The sequence below is a fragment of the Acomys minous genome, assembly GCF_964271855.1.
Source record: "Acomys minous genome assembly, chromosome: 3".
In the NCBI taxonomy this organism is placed as follows: domain Eukaryota; kingdom Metazoa; phylum Chordata; class Mammalia; order Rodentia; family Muridae; genus Acomys; species Acomys minous.
This window is the reverse complement of record NC_140485.1, coordinates 82,713,685-82,738,148: the sequence shown is the minus strand read 5'-3', so window position 1 is coordinate 82,738,148 and position 24,464 is coordinate 82,713,685. Positions and strand designations below refer to the sequence as shown.

The following is a 24,464-nucleotide window of genomic DNA, read 5'->3' as shown; positions in this document are numbered from 1 at the left end:
AAGAAAATTTAGAGTCAACAAAGCATTATTTAATCGGTCCCTGGGTGTTTTTACTCTTCCCTTTTGTCTAATAAGCATTTCTTTTAAGGTACGATTAGCTCTTTCCACAACTGCTTGTCCTGTGGGGTTGTGAGGTATACCAGTAACATGTTTTATATTATAATACATAAAGAAGTTTTTCATCTTAAGGGACACATATGCAGGAGCACTGTCAGTCTTAATTTGTGCAGGTATTCCCATAAATGCCATTATTTCCAGCAAATGAGTAATCACACAGTCAGCCCTTTCAGAAGTTGCCCATTGAAAACCTGAATATGTATCAATGGTATGATGCACATATCTCATTTTTCCAAATTCTGCAAAATGAAACACATCCATCTGCCAAATTTCATTCCTTTTGTTACCTCTAGGGTTAATTCCAGCAGGTAATGGTAGTTGACTATATAAGGAACATGTAGAACACTTATTAATCATTTCTCTGGCTTGTTGCCAAGTGATAGAAAATCTTTTCTTCAACTCCTTACCATTGACATGATGTTTTTCATGAAATTTTGAGGCTTCAAATACATTACCTATCAATAATTTGTCGATCTCTTCATTTCCTTGTGCCAATGGACCTGGTAAACCTGTATGGGATCGAATATGAGTAATATACAAGGGATAATTTCTGCTTCTGATGACCTGTTGCAGTTCTATAAATAAGGTAGTCATTTCTGTGTTATCAGAAGTAAATTCAGAAGTTTCTATATGCAAAACAACCTTTTCAGCATATTGAGAGTCAGTAATGATATTAAGAGATTCAGGAAAATCTAACAATACCATAAGGATTGCATATAATTCTGATTTTTGAACTGATGTAAATGGGCTTTTAATCACCTTGGTCATTTTCTCAGACTTATAACCAGCCATACCTGATTTATTTGCATCAGTGAAAAAGGTGGGTGCCCCTGAGATTGGTGACCTCTTTACAATACTTGGAAGGATCCAATTAGTTCTTTTTATAAACTGTATACATTTGCTTTTGGGGTATCTATTGTTAATGTCTCCCAAATAATTACTACAAGCTTTTTGTCAATCTTCATTAATTACTCATAATGACATAATCTCAGAATCAGTAAGAGGCACTACAATTTCCGCCGGGTCCATCCCTGACAGTTGGCGCAACCTTATTCTTCCCTTTATAATCAATTCAGAAATTTTCTCTATGTATGTTTTCTATTTTTTGCTTTGTTTATTTGCCAGGAATATCCATTCTATGTTCCTGTCTTCCCTTTGCATAAGAAGCCCAGTAGGAGAATGTTTCGAAGGCAAAATAACCAGAATGCAACCAAGTTCAGGATCAATTCTATGAACATATGCCTTTTGAAGTTTTTGCTCCACCAGAATTAACTCCTTTTCTGCCTCAGCGGTTAGACACCTAGGACTGTTTAAATCCGAATCCCCTTGTAATGTTTGAAACAAGTTACTTAACTCATAGGTAGCTAACCCGATTGTAGGCCTTAACCAGTTAATATCTCCCAATAATCTTTGAAAATCATTAAGAGTTTTAAGAGTTTGCAATTGATCTCTACGGATCTGTACCTTTTGTGGTCGAATTGTTTGTTCAGTTATTTTATAGCCTAAATAGGTAATTGAATCTCCTCTTTGTATTTTTTCCACAGCAATCTGTAATCCCCAGCATGGCAGAATTCTTTGTGCTTCCTGAAACATTTTTTTCTACAACACTAGGATCAGAATCAGCTAGCAGAATATCATCCATGTAATGGTATATGATAGATTGAGGAAACAGCTTACGAATTATTTCTAAAGGTTGTTGCACAAAATACTGGCATAAAGTTGGGCTATTCAACATTCCCTGTGGAAGTACCTTCCAATGATATCTCTTCATTGGAGAATTACTGTTCAGAGTAGGTACTGAGAAAGCAAACCTTTCCCTGTCCTTCTCATGTAGAGGTATGGTGAAAAAACAATCTTTTAAATCAATTGTAATTATATGCCAAGACCGAGGTAGCAAGGAAGGCACAGGAATTCCAGGTTGAAGCGAACCCATGGGCTGAATCACCTTGTTTATGGCCCTCAAATCTGTTATCATTCTCCATCCACCTGATTTCTTTCTTACCACAAACACAAGGGAATTCCAGGGACTGGAAGATTCTTCGATGTGTTGAGCCTCCAGCTGCTCTTTCACTAAACCTTGAAGCGCCTGTAACTTTTTTTTTGTTAAGGGCCACTGCTCCTGCCATACAGGTCTGTTTGAAATCCATTTTAGGGGCAAGGCGGTTGGTATCTCAGCAGTGGCCCCTCTTATAAATTTTGACACCTAAATCTGAAGAGTTCTGAGGTTGGACAATGGGCATAGCTTGTGATCGCCTCTGATCACTTACGTTAATCTCTTCCCCAGAAACACATACCAATTCACCCATAGTTTCAACCTTGTTTAATCTCAGTATTTGCAGGAATAGTAATCTGATTACCCCATTGCTGTAAAAGGTCTCTTCCCCATAGATTTATGGGAATGTCAGCCACATAGGGTTTCAGCCTCCCTATCTGCCCGTCTGGTCCCATACACTCAAGCCACTGTACACTTTGTTTTATTTGAGATAATGTACCAATTCCTACAATTTCTGTATAAACCTTCTTAAGTGGTCAATTTTGGTTCCAAGACTTCTGTCAAATGATGGAGACATCGGCTCCGCTGCCTACCAAGCCTTCTATTTTAACATCATTCAATTGTATAATTAATTTAGGTCTCTGATCATTAATTACTGTTTGCCAGAACACACGTGTCCCTGTGCTTCTGAACGCACCAGTCCTTTCCACTGGAGCGGCTTTGCCCTTAATGTAAGGAAACAGTAGGAGTTGAGCAATCCTATCCCCGGCATCAATTTTCATCTCCTTTTTCACATATGCCATGATTTTTATTTCCTCCTTAGAATCTCCATCTATAATACCGGGATAAAACCCTGAGAAGTCAGCCCACTTCTTCCCAGAACCATTCCTACTGTGCCTGAAGGCAAAGGTCCAAAAACACCAGTATTTAATTTGTAACATTCAACATGGGGAGATAGAGTAAGAGACACATTTGAAGCCAGATCCAAGGCTGCACTGCCTTCAGTAGCATGTATTAGATCACTAACACTCAGTTCCTGTTTTCCTGCAGGTCTGTCACTTCCTGACTGGCCAAAGGAATTCGGCTGGCATTGTTTACGAGGGCCCGAGCCAATGGCCCCCTCCTGCTGTTTCCCGTCGGCAAGATATTGCCTTGCACATCTCGCTTAGACTGACAATCCTGAGACCAATGTTTTCCTTTTCCACAGCGACTACAGTACCCTGGGAGTCTTGGTACCTCATTACCATCATAACCAGAACCTCCTTGTTCTCTCCTATGAGTTACGTTTTCTCCTGGGTTATTGCGCCTTCTATCTCTACAGTTTCTTTGCACATGACCAATTTTACCACAATTGAAGCACCGAGTATTATGATATCTGGGCTCTCTGGCTAAAGCTTGTCCCAAAATATTATTTTGATATTCCTGAGAGTTGATATTAACTGTCTCCTTTACCCAGTCATCTAGTGGAGCGCCTCTTTCCTTTAACGGTCTAAGCACCCTCTTACATTCAGTATTTGCATTCTCATAAGCCATGATAAGTTTTAATGCCTGTTTGTTGTCAGAATCTGGCCTCATTTTATCCATAGCAGATCCTAATCTCTGCAAAAATTCTGTAAAGGGCTCCAGAGATCCTTGGAACACCTTAGTAAAGGGAATAGTTGTTTTCCCAGGTTCCTCTACCAGCTCCCAAGCTCTCAAGGCTGCCTTACGACATTGTTCAATCACTCTATCTTCAGCTTGAATTTGTTCTCTTATGTTAGTATATTGTCCTTCACCAAGCAATTGATCTCTATTAATATTTATTCCCTGTGCAGTATTTTCTTGTTCTATTTTTATAGCCTCTGTTCGCCACCATGATAACCACTGTAACTGTTGTGCTGCTTCCAATACCACTGAAACTAAATTTTTCCAATCTTGGGGAACAAGTCTATTCTGATAGGCCCAGCTGTTTAACATTTGTTTAACGAAGGCACAGTGCATACCACATTTGACGACAGATTCCTTAAAATGTTTTAAATCCATCATGTCTACAGGACGCCAGGCCATTTCATCATAACCCTCAGCACCATTTTGCTAGGGTACATGTCTTACAGTGACTGGAAAAGCTGAAGGTGTCAGGGTGACTGTGGAGGTATCCTCCACTGGGACATTTACTTCCAAACACCTTTTGGTCGGTCTGGCTTCCTTTGCCTCTGGTTTCTGACCTTCTCCACCCTTTTTAACCAAAGGTGCCTTCTGCTTTTCCAGCCCTTCCAGTTTTCTCTGCATTTTGCCCATTTGTTTAGTCAAGTCAGTAATTCTTTCCAAAAGAATAGAGCTTATTGACTCTTCTGGGTTTTTCTGGCTTTCCGGTCTCTCTATTTTCTGTCCTTCATCACCACCAATTGCCAAAAATTCTATCCGCTTTCCCATCCCTTCATTTTCTTTCTTCAGCCTTTCCATCTGTCCAGTCAGATCTGCAATCTTTTCCAAAAGGATAGAACTTACTGACCCTTCCGGCTTTTCTATGTCATTAGCCTGTCTTCTAATCCTTCTAAGCATGAAATATTGTAATAAAAGGACAATGAGAAAACAGAGAATTCCCTCTAAGTATAATGCAGGAAAGAGTTTTGCAACAGCAGTTGCGACTTTGCTGATACCCTGAAACAGCATTTCTATACCTTCGAATACTGAATCTTCCCTCATACCATTAGGGACTGTGGAACCCATCGGGCCCCACGTTGGGCGCCAGATGTTGGCTCTGTTTCTTAACAATTAAACTTTATTATACAACCCAACTAGCTTACACAAGAAGGAAAAAAGGTTAAAGGGACAAAAGAGTGAACCTTCCGGTATCCGTTCCACGGGACGGGTCCTTAGGTGTCTCTCTGGCCCGAGTGCTGGTCCGGCCTGGTTGCTGCTCTTCACGTGCTCTCGCCCAGGCTAAACTTGTTGTTCTCTCCTCCCTACCTCCCTCAGTCACATGGAAAGGGCGGTCTCCTTCTCCCGTTGAGGGTCAATTAGGAAAGCAATAGCCCAGGTGGGGTTCCCAGGTCTGCTTCCTGAATTCCAGGCCCAGGATGGCTCCACTCAGTCTATCACAAGGTATTCATGGGTGCCCCAAGGGTAAAGCCCGCCAAGACTGCTTCCACCTGTGACAAAGCTTAATCTTTCCCACAAGGCCCCCAACTGCAAGGGAAGCTGAGCTCCCACTGGACCAGGAGGGCGATGAGGAGAGGCATCATGCCGGCACTTCTCCCAGATGCCAGCAGCACAGCAGCCTGATCCTAACGCAACGGCCATTGCCAGGGCATGTCCAGCAGAGCTTGGGTGGGGCCCCATACACCAGAACCAAGCAAACACAAATCCAGCTTTATTGCTACCAAGGAACAAGCAGGCTGGACCGGGAATTCTTGCCTGGTCCAACCAGCAGGGAGACAGGGAGGCGAGGGGAGGGGCAGTGGGCTAGGTTCATAACGGAACCGCCATCTCGTGAGTCAACGGATGGAACTCGTGGTGCTGGGAAGGATGGGGGGCAGGGGCCCAGGCACCGCCATCTAGAAGGGGAACGGCTCCTGCAGGGGGATGTCGAGCTCAACGTCCATGTCTGGGGTGCACCTGGCAGGAAGTAGAAAGGGAAGGAAGAAAGGAAGAAAGGAGGTGGAAAATGGGGGGGGGGGGGTAGCAAGAACAGCAGGGCATGGTGCTGCACAGGACCTTCCTCTGAACCAAGCTACCACCATCTTCATATGTCCGGCTGTGCCCACTTACAAAGTGTCATAGCAGCTCAATCTGTTGCCTGGCGACGTTGCCCTCACAGACGGTGTCAGGAGGGTCACAGGACCCTCAGCTGAGCATCTAACCACTTCTCCCAGCCAGGGGTCTCGGGGAGAGGCTAGAGTTTATAGACTGAGGAAGAAGAGGGGAAGAGGGCTCCATCCACACGGCCAAGGGAGCTATCACCCATTCTGGACGCAGGCTGCCCAGTGTGGCTGCTTTGGGTTCACCTCACCCCGGCTCCATAAGCAAACTCAATAAAAACTCATTGGTTTCCCAGGAGGAACTTTGGTGGAAGCAAACGTTGGTTTGTCGTTAGAGCCTTATGGGGTTAGCTGTTGCTTAACACCCCCTCCTGGAAGGAAATTCGATAGACACATGGTAATCCCAGCATTCGGGAGGCTTAAACCAGAGGACCAGTAACTGAAGCCAGTCTAAGCTACAAAAAGAGAGTCGGTCTCAAAATACAAAGTGGGGGCAGGACACAAGAGAAGGAAAGGCCGGAAGGGAGACAGGGAGACAAATGGGGAAAATTCTACAAGTTTCAAATGCTCTGCCACTACACAAGGTCCTGCGGTGGCATCCTGAAGAGGTCTGGCCTGTTCTGGTCCTACCATCTGGTCCTACCATAGAGCCCAGTTCTGGGGGAAAGCAGGCCTTCCAACCGTTGTCCCTGAGTTTTCCTTGGAACCAACCACCGGCTTCAGCTACGCCAAAGGTGGGCAGGGAAAGCGAAGTCTAGGCTAGTGGCAAAGTGGAGGCACACCCAGGACCCAGGACCCCACCCCCAGCCGCCTCCAAGCCTAGGCTCTCATGACCCACCCAGACCGCCTTTCCCTAGGAACGGGTCTGCTCGGTCCATCATGACAGCTAGGGCTACATACTTGGGTCTCTGAAGTAGAATATCCTTAAAAACGACCTCTCGGGGGTTCGAGACTTCTGCGTACATTTGCTTCACCTCCTCCTCTAATGCCGGTATCTCTTTCCTCAACTGTGCAGTATGCTGAGAGGAGAGACACAGAAAGGAAGTGTGTGAAGTCCAACCTTGGCAAGAAGGGAAACCACCACCACCCGTAGCAGGATGGTGTCTGGGGAGACAGCATGGGCCTTGTCTTTACAGTGCGCTGGATTTCATAGGGGCCACTTCCCTGTGAGGTGAAGGGACAGTGGAAAGGGGAGGCTGGTTACAAAGGGGTAGGACACACGACACGAGAAAACAGGGGCTGGCGGACATGGGGACCTTGAGTTGAAAACAGATAATGGTGCCAAGATGATGAGCAGTCACTCCAGAAAGGGTGGGGCCTCACTCCCTAACCCTGATCCCAGGCCACGGGTGGAGGGCAGTGGTTAGTGCAGGCAGGGGACGTGCAATGATGCTAATGGGTCGTGGCCTGCAAGGGCGGCCCGAGAGGCAAGATCCAGGCCAGCGTGAATGTCCTTTGAGATGAATGAGCGGGACAGCAATGGCAGTCAAAGGAGAAGGCCGATGCCAGAGCGAGGGCCCCCTCCGAGGGACTGGGTCAGCATAAGCCAAGGCCCACCTGCAGCTAGCTCTCTCACAGAGGCCATGGCCTTCCCGCTGTCCTCACCTCTCTCAACCAGTCCACGTGCCTCTGCAGGTTCTGGCTGTTCCGCGACTTCAGCAGAAGTAGTTCCTCGTGGGGTTTTTGGGTTTTCTGTGGAAGAAAGAGAAGTGTGTCCCTGAGTCCCCTAGGCAGGAGTGCATAGGAGACTGACAGGGGCACGGGAGATGGGGACCAAGGCAGTTGGGAGGACCAGGCCAGCAGCTGCCTACTCACCACCACCAGAGACATTAGGATGTTATTCTTCTTCTCCTGAATCTCGCGGGAAAAACGTGCCAGGACCACTTCACGCATCTCCCTGAGGTTGTCCAGCTCATCCTAGGGGTCAGCAGACAGGGCTTGGCTCCCATTACTTGCACCTGCCCTGCAGTCCAGGCTCCGGGGCCAGGGACTCGCTTACCTGTTGCCTGTCTTTTGCCTGCTGCACCTGGCGTATGCAGTTGGCGATCTGAACGGACCTGACTGGGTACTCATGATCCATGTAGGTGCTCAGGAAATTGACTTCCTCCTGGGTCTTCAGGATCTCAGCATTCAGCTGATCCACCTCCTCCTGCAGGCCTGTGGAGAGGCAGCAGAGGGAAGGGAAGGGTACCTAAAAGCGCAAATGTCTGGGCCTTCCTTCCGAGGACCTTCCCAGGAGGCCCCAGAAACCCAGCTGTCCTTGGCCAGAGGACTGGGATCTGGGCTGAGGTGTGTCCACATGAGGTGGGAGGTGGTGGACGTTAAAGCTGCTAGTGTCTGTGGCCCCAGGAAAAAGAAAGGAAAAGCTACATGATCCCTGGGCCAGTCCAGTTCTGCTATCTGCTAAGTGGTCCTCACCAAGACTGTCCCTAACTGGATCCCAAGCATCTTCAGACTCATGCTCCTGAGAGAACAAGACCAGAGAGACAGGGCAACACTGGGGCCCGACACATGATTGTTGGCACATTTAACACAAAATCTAAGCCAGACGCAGTGGCACATGCCTGTAATCCCAGCACTCAGGGAGGCAGAGGCAGATGGATCTCTGTGAGTTCAAGGCCAGCCTGGTCTACAAAGCAAGTCCAGGACAGCCAGGGCTACACAGGGAAAAACCTTTCTTGAAATAACAAAAGAAAGAAAGAAAGGAGGGGGAGGAGGAGAGGGAGAGAAAAAGAAAAGAAAAACCTAGCAGACATGATGGCTCACACCTATAATCCCAGGGCCAAGAGGGAAAGATGGGAGGGCTTCTGAGAATTCAAGGCAAGCCTGGCCACAGAGACCCTGTTTCAAAAAAGTAAATGAATAAAAGACAATGTCTGGCTTGCCTTCCTCCATAAAAGGAATCCTCAGGATCTCAGACTACCTGGCACAAGTCCCCTGCCACACACACACACACACAGGCACATACACACATGCCCACATACACACACGCCCACATACACACGCATTCATGCATACACACACACATACACAGATGCACACATACACACATGCATGCACTACAATACACACACGCACGCACGCACGCACGCACGCACGCATGCACCTCCTCAGCACCTAGCCTATGCAGGGAGGGAAAAATCCCTACAAATCTAGAGCAAGGGAAACCAGAAGACCTGAGTCCCAGCCACTGCCTCTCAGAGGGACCATAATAAAAAGCCAGGCTAGGGCCAGATTCCAGCTCTTAGCCACAAAGCCTACAGCCGGCACCTCCTCACACTCGTCTTCAGTCTCTTCATGGATAAAGTGTGAGAGAAGTCCCTGCATCCCGGGAAATTACAGTGAGTAGGCAGCCACAGACCAGCAAACACTGGGCCTGGGAAACTAAGTTCTCTTTGTTCTAGGTAAGCTACTAGCTCTGGCTCTCGACAATGCGCTCGCCCTTAGAGGGCGGCAGTGCTAGGGGCTGCCCTCCCCCAGGCGCACAGGTGAGAGGCCCAGGCGGTCAGCCCTTACTGTTTGTCTTTCTCTCCTCCTTTTCTTTCCACTCCTCGAGTTCATCTTTCAGCTGCTGCACCCGCTTCTTGTTTGAGTACTCCAAGATGTCAATGGTATTCTACATGAGGGAGACCTGGGGTAAGGTTGGCTCACCCCAGACTCTGCTGGCTCTCCAGCTCACAGGGAGCTGCAGCCACAGAGCGCCTCGACAGCCCCATTCCCAGGCCCAGCCGTCATCTCCCGCTCCAGCCCTCCATGGATTCCTTCTGGTTGACCTTCCAGGATCCAACGGTCCCATATCCCTCCCTCACACCTTGCTGTCCAGTCATCAGAGCAACTCTAATGCCCTAGGTCACTCTCATCCCACGCCTGTTTCCTCTGCCCGCAGCACCTGCCCATCCAACCTCTGTCAGCAGAGTATGGCTTTCCCCCAAGAAGTCTTCCCGATGTTCCAATGTCTGTGTCAGAGGTCCCCTTGGGGACCCCCCTCCCCGCAAATTTCCTCCCTTCCAGTACAGCACATGCCCAATGCTAACTGCAACTTCCTGTGACCCCATTAAAGAGAAGGCTTCGTGTGGAAAAGTATCTCATAATTGGCTGCTCCCAATGGCCCATAGGTGTACCCAGGATGGTCCAAAAATGCCCCGAAGCTGGAGGGATGGCTCAGTTAGCTTCAGTCAGCTTCAGTCCCCTGTACCCATAGTACAAAGCCAGGAGTGGTGTTGTGGAATTACTGGGATCCCTGAAGCATGCCAGCCAGCCTAGGCCAACACACAAGTCTCCAGTTCCAGGAAGACTCAATAAAGAATATGGACAAGCCGGGCGTGGTGGCGCACGCCTTTAATCCCAGCACTTGGGAGGCAGAGGCAGGTGGATCGCTGTGAGTTGGAGGCCAGCCTGGTCTACAAAGTGAGTCCAGGACAGTCAAGGATACACAGAGAAACCCTGTCTCGAAAAACCAAAAAATAAATAAATAAATAAATAAAAGACTATGGAAAGCTCCTGATGCACACCACCAAATGGCTTCCACATGCAAGTGTTTGTGCATGTCTGTGTATGCGTGTACGTGAGCATGTGTGTGTGTGAGAGAGAGAGACAGAGACAGAGACAGAGACAGAGAGACACAGAGAGAACAGGAAGCTCCCTTGGGCTGAGGAACGGTGTGGCTTTGGTCTCGTAGGACTGGACTGTGCCCATCAAAGCTCCTTATGTGTAACCGCTTCTGGAGCTGAGACTCTTAGGAAAGCAAATAAGAGTGAATGAGAGGGGCTGGAGAGATGATGGCTCAGTAGTTAAGAGCACTTGACTGCTCTTCCAGAGGTCATGAGTTCAATTCCCAGCACCCATATGGTGGCTCACAACCATCTATAATGTCATCTGATGCCTGCCTCTGGTCTGCAGGTGTACATACAGGCACAGCACTATATACATAATAAATAAATAAATCTAAAAAAATAAAATAAAATAAGAGTGAATGAGGTCACAGGACAGGCCCTTGTCACAGAGGACAGATGTGTCCCCACAAGACAGCAGCGCTCTCTCCGTGCACACAGAGAAAAGGTATATAAGACCATCTGCAAAATAAGAAGAGAGGCTACAACAGAAACTGCCCTGCTGACTCCTTGACCTTGGACTTCTGACCTCTATCCTGTTGACGGCCCCCACCCCAACATCTTCCTACAGCAGCCTGAGAGACTAATCTGGCCACCCAAGAGTCTGAATGCCTCTCTGCACCTCAGAGTCCAGGTCACCTCTGAGCCAGCAAAAGCAGGAAAGCAATCATTCGTCCACTCTCTGACTCTTCTCTAGCCCTGACTCTCGGTCCCTGGTCCCTGGGACCTTCCTGCCCTGGTGCCCCAGCACCAGGAGGATGCTCCGTGGGCTCTCCGCAAGTGGCTCTTCACCCACACACCCTACATGCCACCACTGAGCTTCGCAATAGCACAGCTGGCTCCAGACCGTATGCTGGTTACTCCCCCAGCAAGGTGACAGTGGACTCAATCAACTGTGCTTTCTAAAAGCAGTGACATCAGGGCAAGGAAGGCACAGAGCCTAGCATAAGACTGCCTGGGTTCAAATCCTGGCTCTGATTCTTGCTCTCTGGGTGGCCTGGAGCAAGTTCCCTAACCTTGCACTTTCCATTCCTTCATCTGTAAAATGAAGGCAAGAATAGTGCCCAGCCTGTCAGGTTGTTGGAAGACATTTATGCCTGTATATAAAACATTTGCTGTCTCACTATGGGCATCTGGCAGGCAGTGGAGGCAGCACCAAATACTTTCTCCTGCACAAGTGCTAGGTGCGACAGCTACAACCTCCCTTTTGAAGTGTTACTGTGATCCATTGCACCAAGCTCCAACACAGAAGGTAAGGCCCCCAAGTCTCCCATCCAGTACGTGGGGATGAAGGAAGGCACTGCATTCTCTCAGTTAGAGGCAGCAGGGCATACAGGAGTCGGAAGCAGCCAGCAGAGGGCGCGCCTGCGCGGGAAGGAGGAGGGCAGAAGGGCGGAAACAACTCACCCCGAGGACGTCCTGCTGCTGCAGCATGGAGCGCGCATTCACCGCCCAACTGTTCTCCATGTCCTGGATGGACTGGGTCAGCTCCTGGTTGAGCTTGCTGAGGAAGCCCTCATGATGGTAGAGCTCCTGGAGTGAGTTCCGCTGGCTTCGAAGCATCGACTAGGGACACAGGGCAGGAACAAGAAGGAAAATGCCACGGTAGTGTGCCCAAATCTGCTGGGGCCTGAGGACCCTCCCGCCCCCTGAGGCCTCCCGAAGTAAATACTGCTGTTCCCCATCCCCTGTGGGATCCGCCTGGAAATGGAGACCCTGTCATCTTTTCACCCACTACCCTCCAGACATCCCTCCTCCCAGACCCACCGCATCTCTGCGATGACAATTGCAGTTGATGACAGTTGATGGCTCATTGCCATCTAATTAGCAAACATTCAGTAGGTAAGGATATATGCCCTGTTACCAAAGACCTCTTAGAATCAATGAACACTAACAAAGAATGACAACAGCCCAACTAGGTAAGAAGGCAGAGGCGACAGGCTAGGTGTGGACTACAAGCAGGGAAGGGTGGAGGAGAGACCACCCACATTTTCTTATCAAACAACACCCTTATGGAAAGTGAGTCTGAAGGAGTAAGTGATTTGCCTAAGGTACATAAGACCAATAACGAAAAGCTGGGCGGTCGTAGCACATGCCTTTAATCCCAGCACTCGGGAGGCTGAGGCAGGTGGATCTCTGTGAGTTCGAGGCCAGCCTGGTCTACAAAGTGAGTCCAGGACATCCAAGGCTACACAGAGAGACCCTGTTTTGAAAGGGAAAAAAAAAGACCAATAACGTTAATGGCTAATGACAATTAATAACAAATGACCTACTGGACATGAGGGTGTGACTCGCTCTACAGATGACACATAGAATCATCCTCCAGCTCCCAAGTGGAGGCTTAGATTACACTGCCACCACAGCCCAGAAGCAATAGACTGCAGAGTCTCCATGTCTGCCTTTCCATTATCCTACCTCAAGAACTCAGTGGAACTCGTGCTGCAAGAGGCTCACACATGGAGGCACGGGCTTGTCACACCAGCACAGGATAAAGCAGGAGATCACCTGGCTAATCTGGCCAGGGGGAGGAACATAGAAATACCCTGTCTCAAAAAAGAGAAGCAGCCAGGAGAGTCTGGCCTCATAGTGTCAGGAGGATGAGCTCTCCCACGTCTGCTACTTGCCATCTGGGGGAACCTGGACAAGTTAACTAACCTCAAATAACTCCATAGTGTAAGCCAGCCTTGAACTCATACTGCAGCCTAAGCCTGTCATCCTGCCTCCCAAATGCTGGAATTCCAGGCAGGACCTACCACGTCCTCTGGTTTATCACTTCACGTTTTATGTATGTGTTTAATCACCTGTCTCCCCAAGGCCAGAGCCCAGCCCTGGTGAACCTCCAAGCTCAGAACAGGGCCAAGCACACAGCAGGTGCTCAGTTAGGGCCTGCTGGCCGACTGACTCAACGCTTACAAAAGACAGCAGGAAGAACCGCTGAGGGACACAGTTTACTGCAACAACATCCATGTCCACGCTGTGTATCAAACAAAACCACATAAACTCTCCTGAAGTCAGGGTAGGAAGACCATTGGAAGCAGATCTTCTAACGAACGATCGACCCACTAAAACCACGCGGGAAGGCACTGGGTTACACTTCTAACGCAGAGAATTAAGGAAAGTCCAATTCTTTTAGTCTAAAGACAACAACCCAACCTTAACTGTTTTGGCCCCCGTGCCACTGTTTTCTGGATGTGTGAGATGTGTGACCTGGTACAGGTCATTTCTTTCCCCATTGGCGGAATAAGAATGGTAAGTATGCCCATGGCCTTGCCCTGTGGAGGAAATTGACCAGTGCTGCCACACAGTGGAGCCGGGTTCTGCCCTGGGCCTCGCTTACCCTCATCAGCTGGATTTTGCTCTGCGTCTTCCCATGGTGCGGATGCTCCCTTCTTCCAAGTCTTAGATTCTTCATCCGGTTTGCCACATCTACAGAACTGTAGGAGTGCACCCCTGCGAACAGACGGGAAAAGGGGGAGAGAGGGTGAGGGCGCGCATGGGCCTGCATGCAATTGGCTGAGCCCAGGCCCACAGTCCTACTCACTGACAGATTTACCACATGACACAGACAAAGGAGGAAACTGCAACCCACAAAGAAACCCTTAGCCCCACCCTGGGCCTTGTCATAGGGAGGGACAAGCCCATGAGAATGCAGGGACATGGGGACAACAGAGGGATGGCTAGCAAGGGCAGATGGCCAGAGACAGGACCCTTTCCCCCAAGTAGTAAACTTCAAGGTTCCCTTCAAGGTTCATTTTGCTCCCTGGGAAGTAAGCTTAATGGAAACACTAAGGTAAACCAGACCAACCCCACCATCAACCAGAAGGAAGAAACACCAACCATCACCACCACCAGCACCAGCACCAGCACCAGCACCACCACCAGCACCACCAGCATCAGCACCACCACCACCACCATCACCACCACCAGCACCACCACCAGCACCACCAGCATCAGCACCACCACCACCAGCAGCACCAACACCACCACCAGCACCAACACCAGCACCAACACCAGCACCAGCACCAACACCAGCACCACCACAATCACCAGCACCATCACCACCACTACCACCACTACCACCACCACCACCATCACCACCCCTTCCACAGCCAGGCATGGTGGCATATGCCTTTAATCCCACACAGAAGGCTGAGACAGGAGGATCTCTGTGAGTTCGAGGCCAGCCAGGACTACACAGAGAGACCCTGTCTCAAATAATAATAATAATAATAATAATAATAATAATAATAATAATAATAATAATAATAATAATAATAATAAAAAGAACCCCTCTCAGGGGCTGGAGAGATGGCTCAGAGGTTAAGAGCACCGCCTGCTCTTCCAGAGGTCCTGAGTTCAATTCCCAGCAACCACATGGTGGCTCACAACCATCTATAACGTGATCTAATGCCCTCTTCTGGCCTACAGGTAGAGAACTGTATATGTATTAATAAATAAATCTTAAAAAAAAAAAAAACCCTCTCCATGTTCTTACAGGCCCTGACAGGGCGAGGAGGAGGAAGTGAGGGACTGGGCATCAGCAAACAATCCTGGCTCTCTCCACCTGGCTGGAGGTTCAGGGAGAGACCTTGCTTTAGAGGAGTAGGTGGAACGTGATAGAGGACACGCAACAACATCTTCTGGCCTCCACATCTGCATACACGTATGTGCATCTGCCTACACATGTGCTTACACATCTGCGTACAAAATGAAATCATCTTTTTTAAGAGTAAACGTATGGAGTTGCATGAGAGTATCACAGGGACTTCATCTGAGATAAGCCAATGTTATCTCAGAGTGCTACGTCTTTCTACAAAACACCAGCAATGTACACATGACCTAGTTTTTCTTTACCAGCACTGGATGTTGTATGCCTTTCCCTCGTGGGACACGAGCCAACATCTGTTCACCCCGCACAAGATGACAAACCAAAGGAATGCTTCCACTCAAGTCTGGCTTGAGAACCAGTGAGTTTGCTGGGGCCACTTACAAGGGTATCAGGATGGCACCGCAGCACGGGTGACAATTCCTGAAAGTTTCATGCCACAGCATGCAGGTGCAGAGGTCAGGGACAGCTCCCTGCAGGTGAGTCGCTCCTTGTGCTGTGTGGGGCCTTGAGGCTGCACATCGCTCCTCAGGCTTCCTGAAGGGCACCTTAGCGGGTTGAGCGTTGAGCCATCTCGTTAGCCCTCCCCCCCCCCCCCCCCCCGTTTTTGTTTTTGTTTTTATCTTGATGGATTCCAGTATACCTACTTTTCTTCGCTGGATTTAACTGTTGATGTAATATCTAACAAATTCCACACTTGGTCATAGATTTCTGTCCTGCGTTTTTCTAAAAGCTGTACAAAGTTGTGTCTCATTTTTCTCTCATTTTATGCTTTTGTTTTTAGGTAAGTTTTTATTTGTTTTTATTATTTGCGCATGTGTGCATGTCTGATTTTCTGTCTGTGTGCCACATGTTTGCCATGTGCCAGGAGGCCAGAAGATAGCGTCATATGCCCGGGAACTGAAGTTACAAGCGGTTGAGAGTTGCCTGTTGTGGGTTCTGGGAACCAGACCTGTGTCCTCCGGAAGAGCAGCAAGGCTCTTAACCACTGGGCCATCTCTCCAGCCTCCCTCTCTTCACTCTACATTTTGTTTGGAGGTTTTTTTGTTGTTCGTTTTGTTTTGTTTTTGTTTTTTGAGACAGGGTTTCTCTGTGTAGCATTGGCTGTCCTGGACTCACTTTGTAGACCAGGCTGGCCTCGAACTCACAGCATCCACCTGCCTCTGCCTCCCGAGTGCTAGGATTAAAGGCGTGCGCCACCACACCCAGCTTTCTGCTCTGCATTTTAAGACCAAATCTTGTTAAGTTGCCCCGAAAAGCCTTTAGCTGACTATCCTGCAAACTCTTTTTGTTGTTGTTGTTGTTGTTGTTGTTGTTGTTGTTGTTGTTTTTCGAGACAGGGTTTCTCTGTGTGACAGCTCTGGCTGTCCTGGAACTCCCTCTGTAGTCCAGGCTGGCCTCGAACTCACAGAGATGCACCTGCCTCTGCCTCCCGAGTGCTGGGATTAAAGTCTTTGAATAGTCAGGGTTGCAGGCCTGTTCCACAAAGCCTAGGTTGGCCAACTGACTTTTTAAAGTATACCTCTGATATTTTTCATCTACTCTGAGAAATGCATACATATATAATAAGTTTCTATCCTATTTATTCCCTCCTCCACCGCCCAACTGCTCCCAGATAACCCCCATGTCCCACTGGGGGATGGTCTGATGTATCTGATGCTAATTAATAAAAAGCCATCCCACTTGGGCAGGGCAGAAGATAGAAGTATGGCAAAGGTTCTCCAGCTTAGGGGGAAGGGAGAGGAATCCTGGGAAGAAGAAAGGAGAAAGAAGATGAGGAGAGGGTCCTGAGAGGAGAAAGAAGGAGGCCACCATTAGGTGGAGGAGAAGCACATGGCCGGAATGGATGGAGAATTCGGCCCACATGAAGAACATTAGCAAGTATTTGGGATTATGCATGGGAGGTAGCTTGATAGAAGTTATTGGAAGCAGATGGCATAGGATCCCTGCCCCACTATGGGAAACAGTCTAGAGCATTAATGTCTGCCCTGACCCAGGTTAACTAAGGCTATTTTAAAATACAACCAGTGTCAGTGTCTTCATTGATCGCTAGGCAGGCATACTGATAATACTAATAATACATACAATTAAAAACAACAGTGTCCTCCACACACTTCAACTTCATGCCTTTATAACGGAATCCAATTTCAGCTGCCCGTATACGCAGGGGGGTGTGGGACCATCCACTGAAGCACCGGCAACCTCCAAGGGTACCAGGCACGTAAGTGGTACATAGACATACATGCAGGCAAAACAAAAATTCACATAAAATTAAAGCAAAGCAAAACGAAACGAAGAGATGGTTTGGGATGTAGCTCCGTGGCTGTAGAACTGTGCTGCCACGCCCACTGTGCTGCCACGCCCACTGTGTTGCCACGCCCATTTTTACATGGGTACTGGTGGTCTCAACTCAGGTCCTAATGCTTCTGTAGCCAGCATTTTTCTTTCTTTCTTTTTTTTTTTTTTTTTTTTCTTTTTTGGTTTTTCGAGACAGAGTTTCTCTGTGTAGCCTTGGCTGTCCTGGACTCGCTTTGTAGACCAGGCTGGCCTCGAACTCACAGTGATCCACCTGCCTCTGCCTCCCGAGTGCTGGGATTAAAGGCGTGCGCCACCACGCCCGGCTGCCAGCAATTTTTCTTACTCTAAGCCCGTCCTCCCCAAGCCCCTCTTCACATAAGGGGTGTTCCCAATATCTGCTACTTAGTCTAAACTTGGTGTCAGAGGCAGGAGGATTTCTGTGAGTTTGAGGCCGGCTTGTTCTACATAGTGAGACCTCCCTTGTCTCAAATACATATATGGTGGTTGTTTTTTGCTTGAGGGAGATAGGGTGCAGTGTGGCTTTTCCGGGGGAGGTGTGAGCTTTTTAGGCAGGGTACCAAACAACAGATCAGACACATGCTACCCAAGTCTAGCCGCTGGAACTAGTGTTTTCTGGGGTTACTTGTGGGAGTTAGGGGTTATGTACAGGAGCACCGATGGCATAGATGGCCCAGAGGCAGCTGCATCCCCCAAAGCCCACTCACATGTGGGTGAAAATTCATGCAAACAATGTTCCTAGAGGTCCTTGGTCGCAAGCAGCCCTGCCATATCTCTCTGTGCAGCTGTAATTATTCATAAACCCTAGAGGAGGGGTCCTGTGATTCCTGTTTAATGAACTTCCTGAGCTTTATACGTTTCCTTTACTTCCTGAGCCCTGTAACTTTCCTTTACTTCCTGAGCCCTGTAACTTTCCTTTACTTCCTGGGCCCTGTAACTTTCCCTTACTTCCTGAGCCCTGTAACTTTCTCTTACTTCCTGAGCCCTGTAACTTTCCTTTACTTCCTGAGCCCTGTAACTTTCCTTTACTTCCTGAGCCCTGTAACTTTCCTTTACTTCCTGAGCCCTGTAACTTTCCCTTACTTCCTGGGCCCTGTAACTTTCCCTTACTTCCTGAGCCCTGTAACTTTCCTTTACTTCCTGAGCCCTGTAACTTTCCTTTACTTCCTGGGCCCTGTAACTTTCCCTTACTTCCTGAGCCCTGTAACTTTCCTTTACTTCCTGAGCCCTGTAACTTTCCTTTACTTCCTGGGCCCTGTAAATTTCCTTTACTTCTCCCTCCAGGGGGATGGGGAATGTTTCTGTTAGGAGATAGCTACACACACAAGGGCTGCTCTTTGAAGCTCAGCCTCCTGAATGCTGGAGGGATTACCTGTGTGCATCACCTTGCCTAGACCACAACAATCCTTTTCCCCCAATTAAGCTCACTAAGCTTCAGAAAGATGACTCTTCCAAGTGAGCAACTAGCTCTGCCAAGAAGCAAACCCACATTTGCCTGAGCCAAGACCTCAGAATTTCCCTGGAAAGGCTAACAATGATGTGACAGAGAAGATTCTATAATTCCCCCAGACCATGTGCTCCCCTCTTGAACATAAAACCAGACAGCTAGCTTCCCAGTCAGGCATGCTCATGTGATGGGAGTTACAACCCCTGGAATGCATCACTTCAGATCTAGGTCCCCTTGTTCTTGCTCTCTCACCCCTCTCTACAGGTCCTCAAGGACTTACCAAACATTAGATCTATGTGGTAAAAACAAGCCTAGATCCCTAAGTCATTGCATGGAACAGACAACTCCTCTCCCTACAAATGCATTCCTGAGAAATGAACTTCCATATTTGTCACATTAGTTATAAATGGTATGTTGGTGGCCAAAAACAGCCACTATAGCTTGTCCCCAACACCCATAATTGCTCCCAAGAGCCTCTGCCCACCTGGTTGCATACTAATCAGCGTCTTCATTTCGCTTTTGTTGGGGTTTTTGGTTCGTCCCAGGGGCGGCAGGGTAAACGGCTTCAAGTTCTTCTTTGACCGCTGTTAAGGAACACAATGCCACCGTACATAACACAGTCAGTCAGTCGCAGGGTCAGTGGGTTCAACTCCAGCTCACCCTTTTCAGGTTATCTGTGTCCTAGAGCAAGTGACCTAAGCTCTAAGGCTCGACTTTCCCGACTGTGAAGCGAATCTAACATCACAAGCTAACTCCTTGGGTTGGTGCAAGAATTCTGAGAAGTTTGTGTACAGCCTTCAGCTGATCTGTGAATATTGCCCTTCGCTTTTATTTTGTGTTGACCAGGTAGAGCCAAGGACATGCAGGCTGTGAGGTGCTAGGAACCAGAAGAAACAGAAAGCAAGACCTCCCTGGTGATGAGATTAATGTGCGGAGCCATTTGATTCACCCTTATGACCTAATCAGGTAATAAGTGGCGTTTAAGTGAGGTTCAGAGGCTGGCTCCAGCGGCATGGCTGGGCTTGGCATTCAGGGCTAGAATCTATCATGCAGGTGAAACCCTGGGGCACGGAGACCCTCCTCCCCCACACCAGTCTGCCCTACCCTTCCCGCACTCACCGGTACTTGAAACTTGTATCCTGAGGAGTGAGTCCTAGAGTAGGTGTTTCTAGAAAGAGTCGAGAGTAGGTGGGAAAACGTCCATTATCCCCAGCCCAAGCAGGGATCCGCCAGCCCGGCTTTACCAAGCACCCCAGGGAACTGGAGCTTGGAAAGCGAAGGCTGAGGGATTGAAGCCCCCGCATGCGTTCCCCACTCCCCAACTCCCATGCTCTCTGCTTACTTTTGCGCCATTGGGGAAAAAAGTCCTGCTCCTCCGAGCACAGACCGCCTCCAGATGCCGCGAGGCTTCAGCCACCTCTAGTCTCTGAATGGACCTTAGTAGCGTCTGGTCTCCAAGGAAACGCAACTACGGCACGCCGAAGGAGACTAACCTAAGCAAAACGGTAGCGCCCCGCATTCTGGTTTCAAACTTTCAACAGGCTTCCCACTTTCATCAAACTTCCATCACTGGCTTCCTCGTCCTCACTACTGATTTTGCTTCCTATTTCGTCGAGAATATTGTGGAGATTAGGAAACATGACCTGTTCATCTCACTGAAAACACACACACACACACACACACACACACACACACACACACGTCCTACGTGCGTGGATTAACTGCCACCTGGGACCAGTTCCTACATATGCACTCCAAATCTCATATGCCCCTATTTTCTCAAAGATATCTGACCAGCACAAAATCAAGGCGGCTCACTCTCCAACTTGGATGGGAAGGAAGATCCCGGAGGAGTTGGGGGAGGGGGCAGTGGGAGATGCATACATTGCAGTGTGTTCTATTGCATGTGTGAACCCATCAAAGGATAAATGGGGGGAGGCACCTCTGGGCTTTATTTATTTTTATTTTATTTACTTATCAGTTTTATTTTTGCGACAGGTTCTTACCATGTGACTCAGGCTGACCTAGAACCCACAGAGATCCTCTGCCCTGCTGTTATTACAGGCTGTGGTCCAACTAATCCAACAATGGCTGACTATGAATGGGCAGTCTAAGAATCCAGAAGTTGTCGAGTTGTCCAGTTGAGTGCTGGAGGCTGGAAGTCTCAGCTGGTCTTCAATAGGTGCTGGAATCCCACAGAAGGCGGCTCTAATGCCAGGAGAGGAACAGACTTGGCCAGCAAGGGGAGGGCAAGCAGGCAAAGAAAAGCTTCTGTCTTCTGTGTCTTTAAAAGGGCTCCCAGCGGAAGGCGTGGCCCAGATTAAAGGTATGTCTTCCCACCTCAAGACCCAGATTAGAAGTGGATCTTTCTACTTCAGATTAAGCAAAGAAAGAAAGAAAAAGAAAAAAGGGGGGGGGGAGGAATCCCTCCATTTTTGAATTTTAGTTAATTTCAGGTGCAGTGAAGTTGACAATGAAGAACAGCCACCACAAAAGCATTACCATTTAACACCAACTGGGGATGAATAAATGACTTAAAATTCTCCACAACTTCAACAAAAGGATGTTACTGTAAAACACTAGGGCAAAGCTCCTCACTTTTCCCCACCCTCTAAAACACACAGGTGCTAGCAGGGCATGGTGGGCTGGCCTGTAACCCCAGCGCCCTGTATTTGGCCGCAGGAGGGTCACGGACTTCAAAGTCATCCTTATTTACAGAGCTGAGGGCCAGGAGAGAAAGACAGGGGGAGGGGGCAGAATGTTTTTGGGTTTTTTGTTTTGTTGAGACAGGATTTCTCTGTGTAGCCTTGCTCTTTTTGACTTGCTTTGTAGACCAGGCTGGCCTCGAACTCACAGTGATGCGCCTGCCTCTGCCTCTTGAGTGCTGGGATTAAAGGTGTGTGCCACCACGCCGGGCCTTAACTAATACATTTTTAGAAAATATTTATTTACTTATCGTGTGTACGGTATTCTGTTTGCGTGTGTGCCTGTATGACAGAAGTGGACACCAGACCTCATTATAGATGGCTGTGAGTCACCATGTGGTTTCTGGGAATTGAACTCAAGACCTTTGGAAGAGCAGACAGTGTTCTTAACCCCTGCGCCATCTCTCCAGCCCCCAACTAATACATTTTTTAAAAAGCCACTGCAGAGGGCTGGGGGGTGGAGCACTGCCATAGTATACACGCCTCTGGTTTCAATCCTTAGCATCACAAAAACGAAAAAACAAAACAAACAAAAAACTGAAGACCATTTCTGTGTTGAGGTGGCAGGCAAAGGAGGTCACTAGTGAATGTGTTGACGTGAGCACAGCCATGTGAAGGACCCCAATGCCTTAGACACACACGCCACTCCCCCCCCCTCCCTGCAGCTTTTCTTTTAATTTTTGTTTTTTCAAACAGGGTTTCTCTGTGTCGTCCTGCCTGTGCTATAACTAGCTCTGTACACTAGGCTGGCCTCAAACTCAAATGGCCTCACCTGCCTCTGCCTCCAGAGGGCTAGGACTAAAAGCATGAGTCATCACTGCCTTAGGGTCCCAGTTTTTTTAATGTGTGGTTGGTTAATCACAATTGTCAATTTAATGAGCTCTAGAATGACCCAACAGACTGGCCTCGGGGGCATGTCTGTAGGGAATTACCTTGGTTAGGATAATTGTGGAGTCCACCCAGTGTGAGCGCGCCACTCCCTAGCTGGTAGAAAGGAGAAAGTGAGCTAAGCAGAAGCAACTCCTGCGAGCTTCTCACTGACAGCGGATGCCATGTGACCAGCCGCTTCAAGGTCCTGCTACTGCGACTGGCCCGCCATGATGGGCTGGGTCTGATTCCCAACACCCCATATACTGGCTCACAACCATCTGTAACTGCAGTTACAGGGAATCTGAGGCCCTCTTCTTGCCTCCATGACCACCTGCATACATGTGGTGCACATTTCCATAAAATAAATTTTAGCTTAAAAAAATAAAGCTGGGCGGTGTGGCATACATCTTTAGTCCCAGCCCTTGGGAGGCAGAGGCAGGTGAATCTTTATGTGTTCGAGGCCAGCTCTTGTAGTCCAGGACTGCCAAAGTTGGTTACCGTTAAAGTTGGTAACGATACCAACTTTATAGATAAGAAAGCAGTTCAGATCACTTGACAGACTTAACAGGTAACCTCGAGTATAGTTTATCTTCTTTCAAGTTTTTGTTGTTGTTGTTGTTTTTTGTTTGTTTTGTTTTGTTTTTTTAGACAGGGATTCTCTGTGTAGCCCTGGTGGTCCTGGACTACAAGAGCTGGCCTCGAACTCACAGAGAACCACCTGTCTCTGCCTCCTGAGTGCTGGGATCAAAGGTGTGCATGCCCCACCGCGCCCGGCTACAGAACTGGTTTTATAGAAGATGAGTCTATGTGCTAAAGCCTGGAGTGTGCTCAGTACACTATGGAGGCACTTTTAAAAAGCATGTAATATATGATTCTTGTCCACTTGAGCAGAGTTCAAGTATGTTTTTTACATTTTTTATTATTATTCCTGTGTACATGTGGACTCGAATGGCAAGCCAAGTGTAACAATCAGGAGGCAGTTTTGTAAAGTTATTTATTTCCCTTCAAGTAGGTTCCGGGGATCCAACTCAGAGCTCCAGGTTTGTGCTACAAGCACCTTGACTTGCTGGGGACCTTGTCCCTAGACCTGTTTTGTTTTCTTTCCATTCTTACTGTGTCTCTGTGTGTGCTTGTCATGACACCTCTATAGAGGTGAGACAACTTCAGGTGACACTCTGGGTGTCCTTCTACCAAGTAGGTCAGTCAGGTCCCTGGCATGGAACCCAGGGCAGGCGCGGTAGCCAGTGCCTTTACCCACTAAACCATCTCCTCCTCCTGTTTTGTGGTCTGTGACAAGGTCTTCTTGTGTTTCCCAAGCTGGTCTGGCCCAGCCCTCTCTAGGTAGATTTCACTGTACTTGCTTCTACCTCCCTATAGATGTGCGTCCTCATGCCTAGCCCATACCAGTTCTGAAAAATACAAGTAATGTCCAAGTACCTCCAAATGGACCAAAATAAAATAATAAACACCAGCGAAAGGATACAGGTGTTAATAGGATATTTTAAAAGTAGTAAATAAGTAGCTCTGGAGAGTGGAACTCAAGGCTTTGCCTGACTCTACCTTTAGAGTGCTGGGATTGTGTACCACCTTACCAACACTGGGTTGTGTGTATGTGGTTTTTCGAGACAGGGTCTGTGTAGCCTTGGCTTGTCCTGGACTCACTTTGTAGACCAGGCTGGCCTCGAACTCACAGAGATCCGCCTGCCTCTGCCTCGCGAGTGCTGGGATTAAAGGCGTGCGCCACCACCGCCCGGCTCATATTTTTAGTTTTATGTGTGTGCTCGTTTTCCGCAGACGCCAGGGTTAGTTGTAAGCCGCCTGACGCTGAGCCCTCTCTCCAGCTCTTAAAAAATAAAAATAAAAAAAACTTTAAAAGTTAATAGTAAAGCCTTCACTGAAACTGTTCAGCTTCACTGTATAATGAGTTCATAACCTAAAAACGGTGGGAGGGGGACGTATTGTGATGTATTTGGGGGCCGCCATTTCTTTTGCTTTTTAACTGAAAGGCCACTCAAAGGATGAGCGAGACCACGGCGAACTCCTCACAGCCTTTGGGCGGT

At 48.3% G+C, this 24,464-nt stretch overlaps 1 protein-coding gene across 4 annotated transcripts; it reads right to left on the bottom strand.

The window, feature by feature from the left end:
• Positions 1-312: 312 nt before the first annotated feature.
• LOC311593940 (uncharacterized protein C20orf96) lies at positions 313-20,306 on the bottom strand. Of its 4 annotated transcripts, XR_014777873.1 has the most exons (12): positions 20,172-20,306; positions 19,949-19,997; positions 19,314-19,413; positions 13,798-13,910; positions 11,868-12,026; positions 9,367-9,466; positions 7,850-8,007; positions 7,666-7,767; positions 7,456-7,542; positions 6,751-6,869; positions 5,861-5,984; positions 5,450-5,707 (listed from the first exon to the last, which is right to left on the bottom strand). XR_014777873.1 is itself a non-coding variant. In XM_084775355.1 (11 exons), the coding sequence occupies exons 1-11, from the start codon at positions 20,180-20,182 to the stop codon at positions 596-598; spliced, it is 1,029 nt and encodes a 342-aa protein (XP_084631481.1). In that variant the 5' UTR covers positions 20,183-20,306; the 3' UTR covers positions 313-595. The 4 variants fall into 4 exon arrangements, 3 of the variants coding, with proteins under 3 accessions (XP_084631481.1, XP_084631479.1, XP_084631480.1); XM_084775355.1 differs by lacking the exons at positions 5,450-5,707; positions 5,861-5,984 and adding an exon at positions 313-626; XM_084775353.1 differs by lacking the exon at positions 5,861-5,984.
• Between the last annotated feature and the right edge of the window lie 4,158 nt (positions 20,307-24,464).

Coding starts and splice junctions, on each gene's coding strand:
- LOC311593940 (XM_084775353.1), bottom strand. Junction 19,414..19,948: donor GATACAAGTTTCAAGTACCG/GTGAGTGCGGGA, acceptor GTTCCTTAACAG/CGGTCAAAGAAGAACTTGAA. Junction 13,911..19,313: donor GCTGATTAGTATGCAACCAG/GTGGGCAGAGGC, acceptor GTCTGTTCGCAG/GGGTGCACTCCTACAGTTCT.